General features: G+C 53.9%; 5 protein-coding genes across 5 annotated transcripts; 2 read left to right on the top strand and 3 right to left on the bottom strand.

Moving 5' to 3' along the window:
• Nucleotides 1-1,265: 1,265 nt before the first annotated feature.
• MFIFM68171_02151 (uncharacterized protein) lies at nucleotides 1,266-4,188 on the bottom strand (the record flags this gene model as incomplete). The annotated part of the gene is made up of 4 exons (XM_071057573.1): nucleotides 1,266-2,992; nucleotides 3,072-3,562; nucleotides 3,705-3,756; nucleotides 3,843-4,188. 4 exons carry the CDS (start codon nucleotides 4,186-4,188, stop codon nucleotides 1,266-1,268), a joined length of 2,616 nt encoding a protein of 871 aa, XP_070913674.1.
• A 1,389-nt stretch (nucleotides 4,189-5,577) lies between these two features.
• On the bottom strand, nucleotides 5,578-7,728 carry MFIFM68171_02150 (uncharacterized protein; the record flags this gene model as incomplete). Its single annotated transcript, XM_071057572.1, has 1 exon — nucleotides 5,578-7,728. One exon carries the CDS (start codon nucleotides 7,726-7,728, stop codon nucleotides 5,578-5,580), a length of 2,151 nt encoding a protein of 716 aa, XP_070913673.1.
• A 1,286-nt stretch (nucleotides 7,729-9,014) lies between these two features.
• Nucleotides 9,015-9,893, top strand: MFIFM68171_02149 (uncharacterized protein; the record flags this gene model as incomplete). The annotated part of the gene is made up of 1 exon (XM_071057571.1): nucleotides 9,015-9,893. The coding sequence occupies one exon, from the start codon at nucleotides 9,015-9,017 to the stop codon at nucleotides 9,891-9,893; it is 879 nt and encodes a 292-aa protein (XP_070913672.1).
• Nucleotides 9,894-11,430: 1,537 nt separating this feature from the next.
• Nucleotides 11,431-13,698, top strand: MFIFM68171_02148 (uncharacterized protein; the record flags this gene model as incomplete). Its single annotated transcript, XM_071057570.1, has 1 exon — nucleotides 11,431-13,698. The coding sequence occupies one exon, from the start codon at nucleotides 11,431-11,433 to the stop codon at nucleotides 13,696-13,698; it is 2,268 nt and encodes a 755-aa protein (XP_070913671.1).
• Nucleotides 13,699-15,591: 1,893 nt separating this feature from the next.
• On the bottom strand, nucleotides 15,592-16,697 carry MFIFM68171_02147 (uncharacterized protein; the record flags this gene model as incomplete). The annotated part of the gene is made up of 5 exons (XM_071057569.1): nucleotides 15,592-16,052; nucleotides 16,113-16,143; nucleotides 16,191-16,463; nucleotides 16,520-16,561; nucleotides 16,620-16,697. 5 exons carry the CDS (start codon nucleotides 16,695-16,697, stop codon nucleotides 15,592-15,594), a joined length of 885 nt encoding a protein of 294 aa, XP_070913670.1.
• Nucleotides 16,698-17,217: the final 520 nt, after the last annotated feature.

Below are 17,217 nucleotides of genomic sequence, written 5' to 3'. Positions count from 1 at the left end.
GTCGTCAAGGATACCATATTTAGCTTTAGTATTATATACAAGTACAAACCACTTACGAATAACTATTAGATCTTCGCATTTAGCCCTTTGGTAGTCGTATTTACATATAAAACGCGTCCGGAGTTCTGGTTGGCGTTTGACAAAGTTGTGAGCCTAGCGTTTGCCGATAGGGGGGGCGTCGCGTTCGCATAGTAGTCGGTTGGCCATATCTTCTATAAAACAAAGCCGAGGAGGAAATGCATGTATATAGAGCTCACTTATATACTGAACAATCGTACTCTCCTCTAGATCCGTAAGTTTGTGTGAGTTAGCTGGTATATCGCGTTGTGAAGGCCGACCAGTGCGTCGATAGCGAAGTGTTGTTTCTAGAACGTTGTAGATATTGGCTGTGGAAAGAACATTGGTTTTTTTGCTGTTTTGGATCGATTTGAGAGCCAAGAGTATCCTGGCTTCTTTTGAGGGGGTAGCTATGGCTTGTTGTGGTAGAATTGAGGATTGAAGGTAGAGAGTGTCGCAAACTACCAACTACACCAAACACCCAAAAGGTGGGGAGCTCTACGATTGTTAGTCGTAGGATGCTAAATCTGCGTTTTATCTGACAGAGAGTGTTCGCGTCGCGGGGAAAATTCGCCGCTCGCTTATATTCGCCGCTCGCTTATCAAATACGTTAAGCAGGTTTCTAAAGTTTAGCTGGACGCCCCCCCATTTCTTCTCAAGTCTAACAACCCTGTTTTCTTTCGTTAGCAACAAAGAGAAGCAATCACTTGAAGACCGTGGTATCTAGAAATTTTCTTTCCCCCCAAGACGCGCGAGATATGTTAACAAAAGTTATTATGACCAGTTCAGGAAAGTAAAGACCTTTTATTTCTCCCAAGAAAGGTTTCCATCCTGAACAGGTGGTAAGCCGGCACAGCCTAATCTACCCATAGCCAGAGGGCAACTCAATTGCCTCCATTGTGGCCCGCCTTATGGTGGCGGTTGGCTGAGGGGTAACAAATCTCACACGAGTTTCTTGAACCGCAAAGGAAAGCAACGCGTGTGCAGGGGTGCAGCTGACTAGAGGCACAAACTATCATCACGGCCCTAAATTCCGCAACTCCAACACCCTTCCCAGAGGTTCCCATATTCAATCCCTTTTCCAGCTTTTTTGCGGACTCACCTGTAGGAGGCGTGTGCTCCTTTTCCGTCTCCACAATTCCACCTGGCTTATAGCCCTTGCATAATTAGCCCCTTTTAATCGTCCGCCAAGACACCATCTTTCTCGCTCAATAGAACTGAATGAGTGCTTCATTTAATGAGTTGTCAAAAATATTCTTGAACCGAGTGTCGTCGTCGACGCCGAAAATGCAGTGGAGCGTTTGCTTGACAAATGCCTCGGCTTGGGCTGCGCTGCGGGCCCATTCGCTCCTCCTATCGGCGTGCTTGGTTTGCAAAAACGCAATGGCGCAAATAGCAGCCCAGATCAGATCCTTGGCGTGCTGACGGCCTTCGAGGACGCCAAGGAAAGCGGGGACAGCGGGGATGCCCGTCTTCGGGAAGGCGAGTCGTTCCACGGTGCTAGCCTCAAAGGCACCCTGGGAATCTTGGGCAGCGAGCATGCCCGAGAGGCCGCCATCCGCTCCGGGATCGCTTGCGGAAGAGGGCTCCGCAGTGGCGGCAGCGGGAGGAAGCCCATCCGCTAAAAGCATTTGCACCTGCGCCCGCGACCGAACATCGCCTCCGCGCTGGCCACTAGGTGACCGGGCTAGCTGTGCCTTTCCTTGCACTGCCAAGGTGGAAGAGAATGCCGCCCGTTGGGATGAAGCGGCAGGAACGTGCGCGCTTACGAAGGTGAGGTCGGATGCCTCGCCCAGAGCAGCGCCTGACGAGTACCTCTGGCCACCGCGAGCCGGGCTGCCGGCAGCGTACGTGACGGTGCCTACCCCATTCGTCGTGGCCACAAAGGACGTTTGTGTGCTTGATAGGCTGTAAGTCTTGCCGAGTCGGACAATTTCGCATTCGTCCCAGTACTTGTCGGTGGGGTTGGTGATGGAGGGCGCCTTGTCTTCCAGGGTCTGGATCAGTGCCCGTGCGGCAAGACTGTGCAAGATGGTTCCGCGTCGGGCGTAGTTGACATCAACCTCGATGGCCTTGAGACCCCCGTGGCCAGGAATGTCGTACAGAATCCTGACCTTGAGCTGCTCGCCAGCAGCAGGTCGGCCGCGAATGATGGCGTACCAGTAGCTTCGGATGGCCCAGAACATGGTCCCCGGTTGCGGAGCCTGCTGAATCGCCCTGGGAGGAGGGAGGTTATCCCCTTTGGCGGCTGCGCCCACCTGCTGCAAGTTTGGCTGAGGTCGACAAATCTGGTAATTGCCGCTGGCAACTTGCTGGCCAGGCAGGGCAACAGGGGTCATTCCCCAGCTGACCGATCTAACGCGGATCGGGGCGCGGTTGATGGAATTGATCAACGTCTGAGCCTTTGCATCCCGGTTGTCATTGCTCTGGTGCTTGGAGTCGCTGATATAGGCCGTTGCACCCAAGCCAGCCCGAGCCAGGGCTTCGCACATGCTGCGCGAGACATAGTCTCCCAAGCCCAGAACAAAAACTCGCACGAGTTTGGAGTCGGCCGCTGCCTTGGTGGCGTGACTTTGAACGGTATGCGTCGCGGACGCTACGCCCCCGTCCAGTCCATCGGTGATGACAATGATCGAACAGCGAGGCTTGGCGACATCGCGTGCGGCCAGCACGGTTTTCATTGCTTCGTTGATGTTTGTGCCTCCGGACGCCTGCGGCCGCAGTCGAGCGATGGCATCGTTCACATTCTTCGTGTCGTATCCGATGCTTTGCCCCCCAGCGAGAATAGACGACGCTGAAGTGGTGAACCGGTAAATGTTGAATGTAGACCTCTTCGTCCTCGGGAGATTGGCAAGCATGGCTTTCACGACGTCGATGGCAGTCTGGGCTCGCGATCCAGCCATGCTCCCGCTCGAATCGATGAGGAAGATGTATTCTATCATTCGTGAGAACGTGTGTTAGCGCATGGCTTCAATCCGGCGCTAATAAGCCGAACGGCTCTGGTGGGAGCGTACCTTGTTCTTCCGGATCCAGGGCGACGTTGGAGACCAATGTGAGAGCAAAGGCCGAAGTCTCTGGTCCTTGCACGCCAGCTGACAGGTCGAGCGGTTCCATGACGCAACGGGGCTGATCGATCATGGGAACGAACCAGACCAGAACGAAGTGTTCCTTCAGAAACTTGTCGCTCGCGAACTCGACAAAGGCCTTTCCAGAGTCGAATTTATCCCCCTGCTGTACTGGAGTCAGGCCTGCGAACGATTCCTTGCTGGAGAATCCAGGCGTGATCGAGGCATGGTGGTTGAGCGAGGTGAGGTTCAGAACCTTGGCCCCGCCCACAGTTTCGATTCCAACATTGATAACCACCGCATTGCTCCCCGTAGGCGCAGTGGGAATGGTTGTTGTAACAGCTGGATTCGCGTTGGGGCGAGACGCTAGGCCGACAGGGATGAGAAGACGAACAGAATCTTCCAGGGTATCGCTCGAAATCAGATAGGCGTATTTCACTCTAATAACCGAAGATTGTTGTCGTTGGTGAGTTGGACCAGGCAAAGGACACCAACAGGCATGGGGGAAAATGAGAAAACGCAGAAAGGAGATCAAATTGCATAAAAGCAAGAAAGCCCAGGTTTTGTGGGAAGCGAACTTACTCGATTTTGAGGGAAGAATTCGGAGAAACATTGCCCAAGCTGAGCTGCAAGACTTTGCGATGTGAGACTGAGATTTAGCAAAATGCGCCGCATTTTTATGTGCCATGCAAAATAGCAGGCAGAGAAGGGAGCTCACACCTTCGTCGTTGATCTTGTCAAGCTTCCATGCCTGGTCGCCTGCCCTGACAGCCTGTTGGTATTTCTCGTTCGCTTGATTCTTCTCGTCAACGATAGCCTTGATTCGGGAATTTCCAACCTGGGCGGTAAACCCAATCACGGATGCCTCGGGCGGGACCTCAAAGAGGTACGAAACTTGGCGCTCAACGTTGGTCTGAGCCTGGTATGTTTCGGTAAGCGTGGCCTTGACCGAGCAATCCTGCACAAAGTAGTCGTAACGGGAGTTCAGCAGAGGATATCCGATGGGTGTCCAATGCTCGTGGCAATAGACGCCTTGCAGCCTATGCGCAGGACCGACGAAAGCCATTTCAGCGTTGTGGGAGGGGGGGGGGGCTTAATCTTGCTGGAGAGAAATTGCCTGTGGATTCGTGACAATATTTCAGGGCGACAAAGTAGTATAGGAACTCGATGATAGTTTGGCGGTCAATCGAAGAGAGGCAGAAAAAGGTAGACGGATCTTTTTCCACATCAAGCAAAGCTCACAGTGAGTCTTTTTCATAACCTGTGAGCTATCGCGCCCTTCCCCTCTTTCCTGTGTCCCCTCCATCCATCATGGTGCCTCGAAACAAGAGAGTTGCGGTGGCTGACATTGTTCCCGGCTCTCCACCAGGCTCTGCCTGACTTCCGGGTACAATCCCTGTATAGCCCTACCATCTCTCCCTGGAATAGGACATGGTTAGAACCACAGGGGTGATCTATCTTTGCATCACGTCACGTACATGACAAAAATGAGCAAAACCGCGGGGCGCGGCGAATAAACACGACTTTGCTTTCCCCTTGCCGGTTCAATCACTGCACGAAGATGCGCCAGCTTATCTCGGTGGTGGTTTCTGGTTCGTGGCTGGGTGCATTGAGTGGTCAGTAATGAACGAGGGGGTTACTGTCCCACGCTGTGTTGAAGTTCGGTGGGCTACGCAAAGTTGGGTTATCCTTTTCCCTCCAAGCTTTATCTGCCGTCGATGCAGGCGGCCCATCCACATCCAGCCACCCCTCCCCCCCCCTCCTCTTCGAGCCCAATCGTTGTGACGCGTTTTATGCGCAAGTCGGCATATCCCAAATTGCTTCAAAACCAACCTTGCTGCAAGCACAGCCAAATTGAACCAGTCAGTATGTCAAAAGGTCGGCAACCTGGAAGGCTTTTTGTTCTTGCACCTTGCATAAAAGAGGACTTCTTTCAACCAGGCGCTGATGTGAACCGCATTAGCCGCTCATCACTGAACCGACATGCCCGACTTGACCCCGCCCATACTTGCCAAGCAATGCTTGACTTAACCGAATCGCAACAGCAGCGCACCTCCTGCATGTTCTCAAATTATCTAGCTGGGTACTGTTATTCTCCTCTCTCTAGCACGGTCCACGAAGGTGCCAGATCCGGTTTAGCGTCTGGATGCGTGCACAGCTGCGCTACGTATTCGTCTGGTGCCATCGTCAGCATTTGGGGGAAGGTGGGATGGGAGGTGGTGGGAGTGTGCGGCCGAATCCAGATCCCCAAATGATCAATTGGAATGGAATTTATCTCAATTTGACGTTTCTCATCTCGTAGAAATCCCTGCCTACCTAGAGCACTTCACCCCTACCCCAGACAACGCTGCACTCTGCTTTTGAGGGTTAAAGCGGGGAAATTAAAGATGCCGCGTTGCATTTGGTTGATCAACTTGTACGAAATTCATGACGGTTTCGAAATACACAAAATCCATCAGTCCCATCCCGGGAGCTGCCTCTCGAACCATACTATTTTCGTACTAGGAGCAACTGCAGAGGGCCCAACTTGGCCCTCAGCATCATCGTTGTCCACCCCGTGAGCGTCGTTGCTATTTGCGGTCCCAAGATCCTCATCGGTGGTTACGATCGAGCCTAGCTCGACCCAAAAGTCATCAGGCGTCGGCCCTAGGGCGCTAGCATTACGCTGGTGGCTAGCCTCCCTGAGCTGGCCTCTGTCCGGCGGGTTCCAGCCGGTGAGTTGGGGTTGGATGTAATGGCGAAACAGGGCCTGCTCTGTCGTAACGATAAGCTTGAAGAGGTCGCGCATGCGAAAGCCCGGCTGCCTCGACTCTCTGGCCAGCAATGCGGGGACTGTGATGGGGCCGGTCTCCTCGATGCTCTCTGACGGACCCACCTCGCAGCTGCTCCCAGCCTGGCTCGGGATTAGCTGGTCGACCCCATACGCAGGGTTGAGGTTGAAAAGAGTGATGAACAGCGAGCTGGTGGTCCGATTGCGGAATGTGAACTTGTAGCCCAACCCGGGCTTGTTGGGCTCCGGATCCCGGATATTTTGGATGCTGAATTGGTATGCGGGTTTGTTAGAGGGGCGTTTTGGGGCGAGGTCGGCCAGACGCAGGTACGAACACAGATGCGGGATGAGGTAGGCCAGCTTGTTCACGAGGGCGACATCGTCGAGGCGCACAGGGGGGATGTGATCCAGCGCCTCACCCTTGCCTGTGAAGTAGCCAAGGCTGGCTCCGTCGTCGTGGTGTGTGATTTGCAGGCGAAGTGTTGGCGAAGCGACTGGGGCGGTGACGGGGTAGGAAGGCAAGCTCAGAGTGAAGAGGGGTCCTACCGGTCCAGAGATGAGCGCTTTCCAAGCCGCTTCCAGGCGCGCAACTGCGTCCTTGGTCTGGGTGCTTGACTGGACAAGTTCGACGACGGGAAGCTTGCCTCGTTGCTTCAGACGAGCGAACCAGCCCGCAACGGGGACGATGGCAACCTGCGGCCCGAGCCCGTTTGGGGGATCCAGGACAGTCGCCTTGGCCTGCAGGCTATGGATCTCGTAGACCTGGGCGACGGCGACCTGCGGCGCCTCGTCGGCGACGGCACCAAACCGACCCTGGTTTGGCGGAAAGAGCGACAAGATATCCCCAAGGCCTAGGCCGTGTGCGGATCCCCTATTGATCGTGATTGTTCTGCCATTGACCTCGGTAATCCCAGCTTGGAGTCCCACGTCCGTGGCTTCCTCGACGTTCTGCTTGCCAAAAAGGACGCGACGGTGTTCGCCGAGGTGCATGGGCTGCTGGATGCCCACTTGGCCTGGCGGCCGACAGAGGCTCTGGAGGTGCTCGGTGAGCACTCCGTATGTGACAGGCTCTCTCGAGCCCCAGAGATTTCCGAGGGCCCGGACGAGAAAGTATGTCATGAAGCCGATAGGTTTCTTGTTATCATCCAGATACTCTGATGCGAGCTCGGTTGGCTGGCAGGCTGCGAGCAAGTTATGGGCCCGGCCGAGCGAGAACCAGCTGTTGTTGACGACAGCATCACGGGCGCCGTTTTCATGCTCAGCAGGAGCGGCAGGCTTGGCCCACTTCAACTGGTCCTTTCGGCTTTGAGGGCACCTGATAAGTCCCTGCCGCCGACCCGCATTAGCTGCCATCGCCATGCGATCCCCACCGCCCGAGTGGCAACAATCGAGCACGACGAGGACTGTGAGCCCCTTTTCGGTCAGCTTGTTGAGCAGCGCGGCCACATTGACGTCCAAGAAGTCCTCGCCGAGGGTGCAAAGATACTCGTCGTATGTGTTGCGGCCTTTTATGTTGGGATGAACTGTAGCCTTCCGGCCGCCGTGGCCCGAGTAGTGTAAGAAAAATAAACTGTCGGGACCGGCATCAACGGCCTGCTGGGCTACCTTCTCGACTACCTGAAGAAGGTTGGCCTTCGTCGGCAACGTCATAGATGGGATCAGCGGAGGCGATGTAAGAGTGGTGATGTTCATGGCAGGAACGCCGCTCGTCCCTACGAGGAATGCTTTGACGGATTTGACATCATTCACACAGCCAGCGAGATTGCCGTATGGTGTTGAGCTGTAGTCATCAATGCCGACCAGTACCGCGAACGTCTTGGAGGGTGCAATAGCCATGGCCGCCGAATTCTAAGGCATAGTCTGAGAGAAAGAAGTGTTCAGGTAGTAAGACCCGTGTTTTGTGGTTAAAGATCAGCAGGAAGAATAAAATATTTGGAAAAAAAACCTAAATATCTTCAAGCTCGAAGCCGCTGGGAAAGGCGTGGATGGGAGCTACGCAGGAAAGTTGCGGCAAGCGGATGTATGTGAAAAAAAAATGTAGGCAGTTATATGGACGGCCGACGCTGCAGCAAGATTCAGGCACTGCACACATATAATAGAGAGAGAGAAAGAGAGAGACAGCGGCAGATCGCTACGCGGCGTCCATCGGTCACATCCTCGAACCCCACCTAATAAGCAATGCAATGATTTAGCGCGCACCTCGAGCAAGCCTCAAACCGTTCATTTTAAATTTTCGCCTTCTTCTCACCGTTCTAATACCGTTTCTTCTCCAACAATTCGGAAGCTTTCCGCTAACTCTAGTGCCGGCTGTACAAGCACGCACGCACGCACGCACGCACACACCTGGCATTTGAGAACGTAATGGGCAACAAGGGCGACAGTTGCTTACCAAAACAACGAGAGACTAGGGTTTTACTGATGGTAGATGCCGACTTGACTCTCTTCCTAGTAGCCAGAAGAATGTGCCGGAATCAAAATGGGGTAAAACTTCCTAGTACCCTTGAACCGTTGAGAGGGGTGGTGAGCGATGGTGGCACCAGGTTTTTAGCAGGTGAAGCCGCTGGAAACCAGCCGGCCAGCCGGTTTTTTTTTTTTTGTTTTTTTTTTTTTTTTTTGGGGGGGGGGGGGGGGGGGGGAAAGCAAATGCTGAAAGCCGATGTCTTCGTCCCTAGCGCCTTCCGCGCTTACCATGGAATCATCCCTCTTCGGCCTCGGCACTGCAGGTTTGGGCTCGGTCCACACTCAGCACTCCAGGCCAACGGAACTGATGTTGACAACCAAGGGCTGATATGCGGAGTTCCCCCCAGTGCCAGCGGGGTGTAACAATAAGTGTCCAATAAGGCACGCCGCACAAAACGGAGCGCTGCAAGTTGTGTCGCGTTGCATGTCCTCGTTGTTGTGGCAAATTCAAACAATTGGTGCCCAACCGGAAATGGCGCGAACAGGGCCTACAAAGCAGAGAGAAAGACTTTTTTTTTTCTCTTCACATCCTCTCTGTGCATCAACGGGCAACCTGAGCAATGCAGCCGAACGAATTACGACGTTGATCGTCGCCTGGGACACTCCTGTCACTTATTTTTTTTTCCGTATCCACTTTCCTACTTTTGGCGAGGAAACCGATGATGAAAGCCGAGAGCGAAAGCCTGGGGAGTCGATATCGTGACGCGATGCGGCAGCACCGGTTCGGCTACGCACTGTACGAGCCAGCGCCCTTCTCGCGGCTGCGGCCCGGCATGTTAGGTTTCCTCGACGAATACCAGAGATGGCACCCCATTCTCGATCTTAGCGACGCGGCAAGGGTTCAGGCAGCCGGCTTCGGGCCGCTAGGTCCCGTACAATCGTCGGAACTTGATATACGGCGCTTCGGTCCCCTGACGGCGAGCGGCGTAGCCGAGACAAGCGTTGATCTCAGCGCAGGAGTGGGTGCCGCTGCTCTGGGACTGCCACTTGATGTTGGCGGCGTGCTGCAGTACTCAACGTCAGGAGACTTCGGCGCCGTCCTCATGTGCGATGCCGATGTAACTGCTGAAGGCTTCGACTTCCGCGATCCCTTTGTCGTCTGGCTTAAACGCCATGCACGTCAGCTGTTTGCGCGCTTCCCGGAGACCCGCCAGCACGGCGTCTATGCTGCCACCTGGACGTATGCGTCGGATGATATCCACATCAATGCCTGGAAGAGCACCGACAATCGCGTAGTCGTTGGCTTCAATTTGGCTGCCCCCGGCATCGCAAAGGCAGGTCCCACCATGGCCTGGCATCGTGGCTCTACTGGGAGTGGTTGGTCGAGCTGGGTTGGTCAAAAGCGCGTCGTGTTTTTCGCTGGTGTTAAGATCCGCCCCGGCCTCTTCGGTTTGCGCACGGAAAACGAGGCGCGCTGGCGTGGTGGCAGGAAGGAGATGTTCCTAGCCGACGACCCTGATGGCGAAGGAGAAGAAGGGTACGGTGTTAGTTTGGAGATGATTGGCGACAATCTGACACCCCATCGACGAGTTGAAGGTTGAAACTGGGTGTATATTGATATGCAGCAGTTTTCAGAGGGATGTGGTCGTCTGGAACCAAAGGTTCAGTCAGTACCGCTGGGCAGCTGAAATAGACATAACTATTTTCTGACGCCAGCATTGTTCCTTGTGGCCAAGGTGAGTCCGGGACGCGAACCTGCTTCATCTTTGCAACTGGCGATGGCCAGTTTATTTTATTCATTCTATTCAGGTATAACCTCGTCGCCAACCCACGCTAGCGCCGCCGCTATCGGCATTAAAGTGCAGAGAGGGTTTTGAGCTATGAGAACAATGTCAGGAAATCAAGAGGGTTAGTTAAGGGCTTTATGTAAATAGAGCGACGATGCGGTTACAGCTGAGTCGGTAGACTGTGGCTCACTTATCACGACCGAGGTAGCAAGCCGAGGTGTGGCTGCGATGAAGAGGCCCAGCATCAAATGACATCGCATGACAATACTATGGCAGATGCCGTCACACTCGCCCGGGATCACAGTTCGGCTGGCAAAGGCGGCTTAGCCGCGTAAGTCGCGACATGGGATTTAAAGAGATAAGAATAGTCCGGAAGAGAAAGCTATGCTGTTAAATTTTGGAGTGAAACTAAAGTGTGATTGTGAATGAGAAGTGTAGCTAAAAAAATGAAAGTAATATCCGAGGTCTTTCTCTGCAAATCATCTAAGCAATTCCTGTGCCCATCCGTTCTCATAGAGATTCGAACTTGAGACCTACATCCTGGTTTGCCAAGACAACAATGGCGCTCCGGTTATCATTCCGTTCTTTGATACTTGTAGTGCCCTCGCCTTTCTCAGAGCAGTACAATGCCTCCTTTCGATGCTGTGGGAGCGAGCCGCCTACCAACGCCAGCAGAATGCCTGCCATGGTAATGAGGAATGTGTTCTACTTCTCGTCAATACCCACGGAACTGCTGCAATCCCTAGTTGAACAAAAATGACCGTGAAGCCTGTGTGCCAACACCCTGGCCAGTGTTGGGACGCCGTGAGACGTAGGTGGCTCATCCTCCATCTCAAATACAATGACACATAGGCCCTCGACCGACTCTTCCCGACTTTTTTTTTTTTTTTGTTCCGCCTTTTCTTACTCCCGGGTTAGTCGCTTTCATAATGGTTGAGGTTCCGTAAGGTAGGGACCAGACGCTCGGATGCTGACTCCATTGAGCGTGGCATAGCCACTCCGACCATGAGACGCATAGCCCGTGAGCGCGCATCAAGTGGCGCCTGAAAGATTGCTGTTTGGGGCTTTGTGTGTAACGTCGGGGTTTCACTTGTACTGGTACTCTGCAGTTAGACTAATCACGTCGCGGCTGGCGACACTCGGAGATGAAATTCTTCTCTGAGTGTCACCCTCTCGGCTCCCATTGGTTGGACGCCCTCGTATCTCGCTTCGGCGATATGTACTCAATACTGAAAAGAGGGGGGGTCTGTACCTAGGTGAACCCCGCGTTTGGCGCCCCTTTGTTTTTTTCACTGCCTTACAGCGTTTAACCCAGAGCGGTTATGCTCATATCTCGCCATATGCGATCACCATGGGGACCACCGGTACCTTTCAGGGCCTCGAATCTGCCGAGTTCGACGAGATTATCGGCGCACTGGAGAACTTGGTCACACAACTCAAGCAAGCAAAGGCTGTGGCAAGAACTCTGACGCGTCTCAGCAACGTCCCCCATTCAGATCCTATTTTCAATTCCCTCAGGAGCATTCTCGCCGAAGCAACCCGACTAATCTCAGTCCACAGCTCTAGCGCCGCCGCCGAGACTCTAGAGGGCGAGCATGAGAATCGTGATGCCGCTTCTAGTGGCGATACTCTAGTGTCGGAGCAAGCACACGTCCCAGAGCCAGCTGTCTTGGAGACCACCGTCGTGGAGCGTAATGCTACGGAGCCAAGCGTCCCGCAAGCAATCGCGGAGCCAAGGCCTGCGGAAGCAGGAACCCAAAATCTAAATACCCTAGAGCCAGCCATCACAAAGCGAAGCATTGCAGAACCGGGCGCCATGGAGTCAACCGTCCTGGAACCAGGAATCCTGCAGCCAAACCTCGTGGAGCCAAGCATCGTAGAGCCAGCTGTCGCGGCCCTACCTGGGCCCACGACCGAGACGCCGCCTATCAACGTACCTCCTCAACTACTACGTCGCTCGGGTGTCGCCCTAGACGCGGTTGGTCACGAGTTTAACGACGGTGTTTTGGTGTTGCGGCCCTCAGCAGAGCAGTGGCTTGATTTCCCAGCTGTTCTCGCCTCGGCCCGAAGTCTTGGTGCGGAGAGGGTTGGTGCTTTCAAAGTTCGACTTCCCCCAGAGCTGCAACAGACACTTCCGAACAGGGAGGCACAGGTCAGGGCTAAGCCTTGCAGAGGCTACCGCATTAAGGCATTGCCCAACGGAACTTACAGTGTCAATATGCCGCCGGGAAGACAAGTTTTTCGCCATTCCCATCCTTGTTCGTTGTCTGCTCGCGAGGCTGTCCAACGTCACGAAGCAATGTTTAGCAGCGATGACGGCCTAAGTGATATCTACTACCGGACGGACGTTCCAGCGGAGACTCCTGAGCAGCGTGCGGCGGCGGGGCTTCCCGAAAGAAGCACCATCTGGCCGCTAGCAGGCAACGGGCTTTCGCGGACCAAATACTCGATTCCAGGGCTGCACTGGCCTTACGCGTACGAATCCGGCCCAAAGTTCGGCGCGACTTTTGCCGACCACCATGAAGATTATGGCCTGCATTCTATAAATCACCTCCACGTAGGAAGGAAGCTATGGAGGGTTGTTCCCCCGTCGGCAGCAGATGCCTTGGTGAAGAAGCTGAAGGAGACAGATGACACGATAATCTGGGATTGTGACCAGTGTGTCCGACATGCCGGGATATTTGTGCCTTCGTTAACCTTGTCGCGCTGGGGCATTCCGTTCACAATTGTCGACCAGGAAGCATCCGAGTTGGTGGTCACCATGCCCCGAGCCTACCATTCCGGATTCAGCGCTGGCTACACGCTTGCCGAGGCAGTAAACTACGCAGACGCAGGGTGGACATCCTACCATTGTGCCGCTTGCGCTCCCTCGTGTCCTAAAAATTCCATCCCGGCAGACCTTCTCTTGTTTCTTAGTCCCGGAGAGACCCAGCGGAGGATGGAAGGCTCGGAGAAAGAGGAGCTAAAGAGGGCGAAGCGGTCTAAACGGCGTCGCCGTCTCAGCAGTAGCGCCGAGCATGGCGGAGAGACCAACGCAGAGGGCGGTCCAACAATAGATGAGCCTGCGACGGATGAAGACGGTGTCGAAGGTATGGATCTAGGTCGCCCGACCAAGATGCCAATCCTTTCCCTGGAGCCAAATGAGCGGATCGTGCAAGTTATGAATCACATCCTCACGCATGACTTTCCTCCGGAATGGCTCAATTGCACGGATCGTGGGGAGTCCTTTGAGGCGAGGCTTGAACAGTTTCTTCCGGGCGGCCTGTTGGACGGCCAGGTCTTGGTAAAGCTATTGCAGATCCTTTGTAAGGGCTCTGGTCTCTTCGTTCAGCAACCGTCCAATGCTGAGACGCGGCACTGGAGGCTCGACCAAAACCTACATAATGGTCTCGTAGTTCCGATGCAGGTCGATAGCTGCAGTCGCATGCCGATCTCGATGACCCAACACGGCTGGGGCGTCGCCGTTGTCGATTGGAAGCACGATAAGTTTATCTCGGTTGACTTGGATGATGGACTTGCCAAGCGTTGGAAGACCCAGTTCGAGAGCCAACTGAAGGGCCAGCTCCACCATGATTCCCAAAAGGCAAGACCGCCTTTGTTTTGTCTCTATTCACAATAGGCTGACTTTCTTCCAGCTAGGAGGGCATCCCCGAGACTCTGCGTTTTTATGTTGCTTGGCGGTGGAAAGATACCTGGTGACAGGAGGGCCGATCTCCGATGATAGCGCCCCCGATAGCGTCTCTCTCCGAGCACGATATTTGACGAGGCTTCTCGAGACGTGGGTTTCGGAGTCCCAGCTACAAGTCTTCGCCGGAAAGGGCATAGCGGAGCGGTTAGACCCCGCTACGGCAGGGCTCCTTACCCTTCAATCTCATCCGACAGTTGACCCACCTCCTCTCTGTTCTTCTGATAGACACCGCTGCTTCTTCCTGGACCTTGAAAAGTTCCACCATGGGGATCGGCACCTCCTTTCCGTATTTCAGGACAGCGACCTGAGCATGGTGACGAAAGCACGCCTCCTGCAAATGGTGATGCAGTGCTTCGTTCCACCCATCGAAACTACCGATCGTTACGTCGAGAGCAGCAATGTGGAAGGGCTACTCGCCAGACTCGAGAACATTCGCCGGAGAATGCGAGCATGCACGTTTGAGGAGCGCATTACGCTCGTTCTGCTTGCACGGGAGTATGAAAATCTGGTGGTTGATGCCAAAGCTCAAATGGAACGAGACAGAACAATCCGAAAGCGGCAACACAAAAGCAAGGAGGTCCTCAGACCTAAAAAGCGAATCGCGGCCACAACAGCAGCTCTGGACAAGTTGGTCAAACAGCAGGAGATTATGGGAGCTGCAGAGCTCAAAGCAGCCGTCGACGAGGGGATCTGTCTCCTTTACATCGGCGGCAGGCTAGGGTATCACAGTTTAGCCAGCTTTCCGGGGACCGTTATCCGACCGCATGAATTCGTTCTGAATTTCGAGACTGCGAGCTCGTGCTTCAAGTCACTTTTGAAGCCCATTGAACCAACTGAGTATGTCTGTCTGCCTGCAATGCTGCAAAGAATTGGAGAAAGCTCATCCCTAGTAGGTATAACAGACTCCACAACAAGGTCGAATGTGAATATTTCATAAAATGTTGGCAAATCCTCCGCACAGATCTACAGCGTGTTGCCACGGTGGATCCCCGTGGGATTGCTTGGTTCCTGACGTCGAGTCCTGGTGAAGCGACCGAGAATGAAATTAGCCGGTGGCAGACCCAACTAAGACACGTCGAAGGAGCCCTTCCGTCGAAGAGGCAGCGGCTGGGGTGGGATCTACGACGCGCACCTGTCCGGAGGAAGGATGTTCGGCTCTGATGGCTGCGAAGTAATTAATACCCGCCTTGCGGAGAATCGGACAGCTGCATGAACCAGATATAAACCTGGCTGGGGTAGAAACAATTGTTGCCCTGTGTGCTAGAAGTAACACTCTCTATGGCCATGAACCCGCTGATAAAACGGGCGTCTAGATTCGCAGCGAAATGACATTTTGTTCTACGTAATCCCTGAAGGTGATGGAACAACAGAGTCTACCTTGCGGGGGTTACCTCTTGATTGTTGCGCAAGCGTAGGTAGGAGGGGCTCCTTTTTCACATGGCCGAGAAGGAGGGTGAGAATATATGATGGCGAGCTGTTGTGTGAGGCAATGCTGTCCTCGGATTTTTACAACTGCTTCCGTTCCGTTTGAAGCTGGCTAGGCATACGAAAGCCGTGGCTGGCGGGAAGCGATCCCGTACAGCAGAACCCACATTCGAGACAGAGTCGGACAGGGAGAAGTCCCTTGCATTCCTCAATGTATATCCCACTGTGCTCACCTAGATATATCTATGGGGAGCAAACTGTCTCAGTTCCAAAGACGTCAGCACCGTACTCAGACGCTAACCAAGTCAGCGTCTGATACGGTATGTCCACCTGCAGAGCACTGGTAGCCACCGGGCACTTTTATCCACTCATGGCCAGATGGGCACACGCCCAAGTTTTTCAACTTCTCCTGAGTTCCCTGGTCGACTTGCTGACTATTCGCCGCGGCTGCGGCGGCCTGGGCGCTCCATATCCTCGGAAATTTGCAAGCTGACGTTGCCGCTCCGCCTTGGTCATGCCTGTGGCTGGAATTCCGAGAGGAATCCTCTGGGTTTTGTTGATGCTGTAGAGACCAATGACCTTGGACTCTGGTTGGTAGAAGATATGGATCGACCCGGAGGACGGGTCGCGTAGTGCGGCGACACCAGAATGTGCCGCCAATGTGTCGGTGATGATGACCTCGCTAGTGTTGTTGGTTTCATCGTCCCAGCCTCCTTCGCCCTTGGAATAGGTCATTTCAGCGATGGTGTTGGTGCCCGGAACGACTGAGTAGAGGCGAATCTCGGTATTGTTATCATCATAACCCCAAACGACGGCACTCAGCGGAGCCAAAGGTGCCATCTGATACGACTCAATCTTGCCTGTTGGTGGTTAGAGGCTGAACGGTGATAGAAATATAAAGCAATTACCGCGGCACGTACCTGAAGTCCAATTCGTGTCCGGGTTCGAATACTGCGTTTTGACGAAACCGTCATCGCTCTGGTAAAAAAAGCTCGGACATCGCTATTGCCCGAGATGATGGAGAGGTTGGTGCCAATCCTGGCGTCCTTGATTTTGAGGCTGGTTGGCTTCCGCCAACGCTTGTGCTTGTCCTCGTAGACGAGCTCCTTGATGGAGTTGTCAACATCCTGGTAGACGACGTGGATATTGGCGTTTTTATTGTCTGTGCGTGTTGCTGCGAGCTTGCTGTTCACCGCGGGCTGGAAGCAAGGGAAGTCTGTAATATCCTCCCAAACTCCTTCGCCTCCGACTTCGGCAGTGGTTCGGCGTCGCTGCTCCAAGTTTTAGTCCCGTAACGGAGAAAGGCTGCCTAGTAACAGAGACGCACCTGGCACGACTTGCCATCCTGGTTCAGGAAGTATACACGAGTCTGTAGGGAAGTTAATAGGGCGAATAAGTTGCGCTAGTTTCCATTCCACGAATCATACCTGCGTTCCATTCTGCCAGTTAGTAGCAGCGATAGGTGTGTGTCCTCTAGCGCTGTTGGCAAAGATGTTATCCGGCATAGTGTACTAGCCATTCTCCGAGTCATAGAATGACTCCTTGATCAAGAAGCCATCCTGGTAGAAGACGTCTTTCCAGCGTCGGAGAAATAGACTGCCGCAAGGCTTGTGAAATCGAGCATGATGGAGTGAAAAGTAAGAACTTGGTCTGGGGTGGGGAAATGAAATCTCGAGCGTCCATGGAAGACAAGAAATGTGCGGGCTATGAAAGACTTGTGGTGGTGGTGTGGTGTGTCCAAGGGATCAGGGAAGGAGAGCCGATGCTTTATATGTTTACTGACTCCATGGCTCCACACCATTGCGGAGGCGATGACAATTCCACAGCCTCATACGTGGCAACCGGTGGTTGGGCCCGGGAGCCTCGTATCTCACTTATCCTAAAGGGTAAAATGCAGCATTAGCATTACCATCATCGGGCGTTGTGTTCATCTATCAGAGACAATGAAAGGTATGAGCCAGGACTGTCGGAGACACGGCACCTCTGAATCTTGGGAAATGACAGTTTAGGATTTTGTGTGTCTTG

Source organism: Madurella fahalii (assembly GCF_045866475.1).
Source record: "Madurella fahalii IFM 68171 DNA, scaffold_1, whole genome shotgun sequence".
Taxonomy (NCBI): domain Eukaryota; kingdom Fungi; phylum Ascomycota; class Sordariomycetes; order Sordariales; genus Madurella; species Madurella fahalii.
Note: the sequence above shows the minus strand (reverse complement) of the source record. Positions and strands in the feature narration are given on the sequence as shown.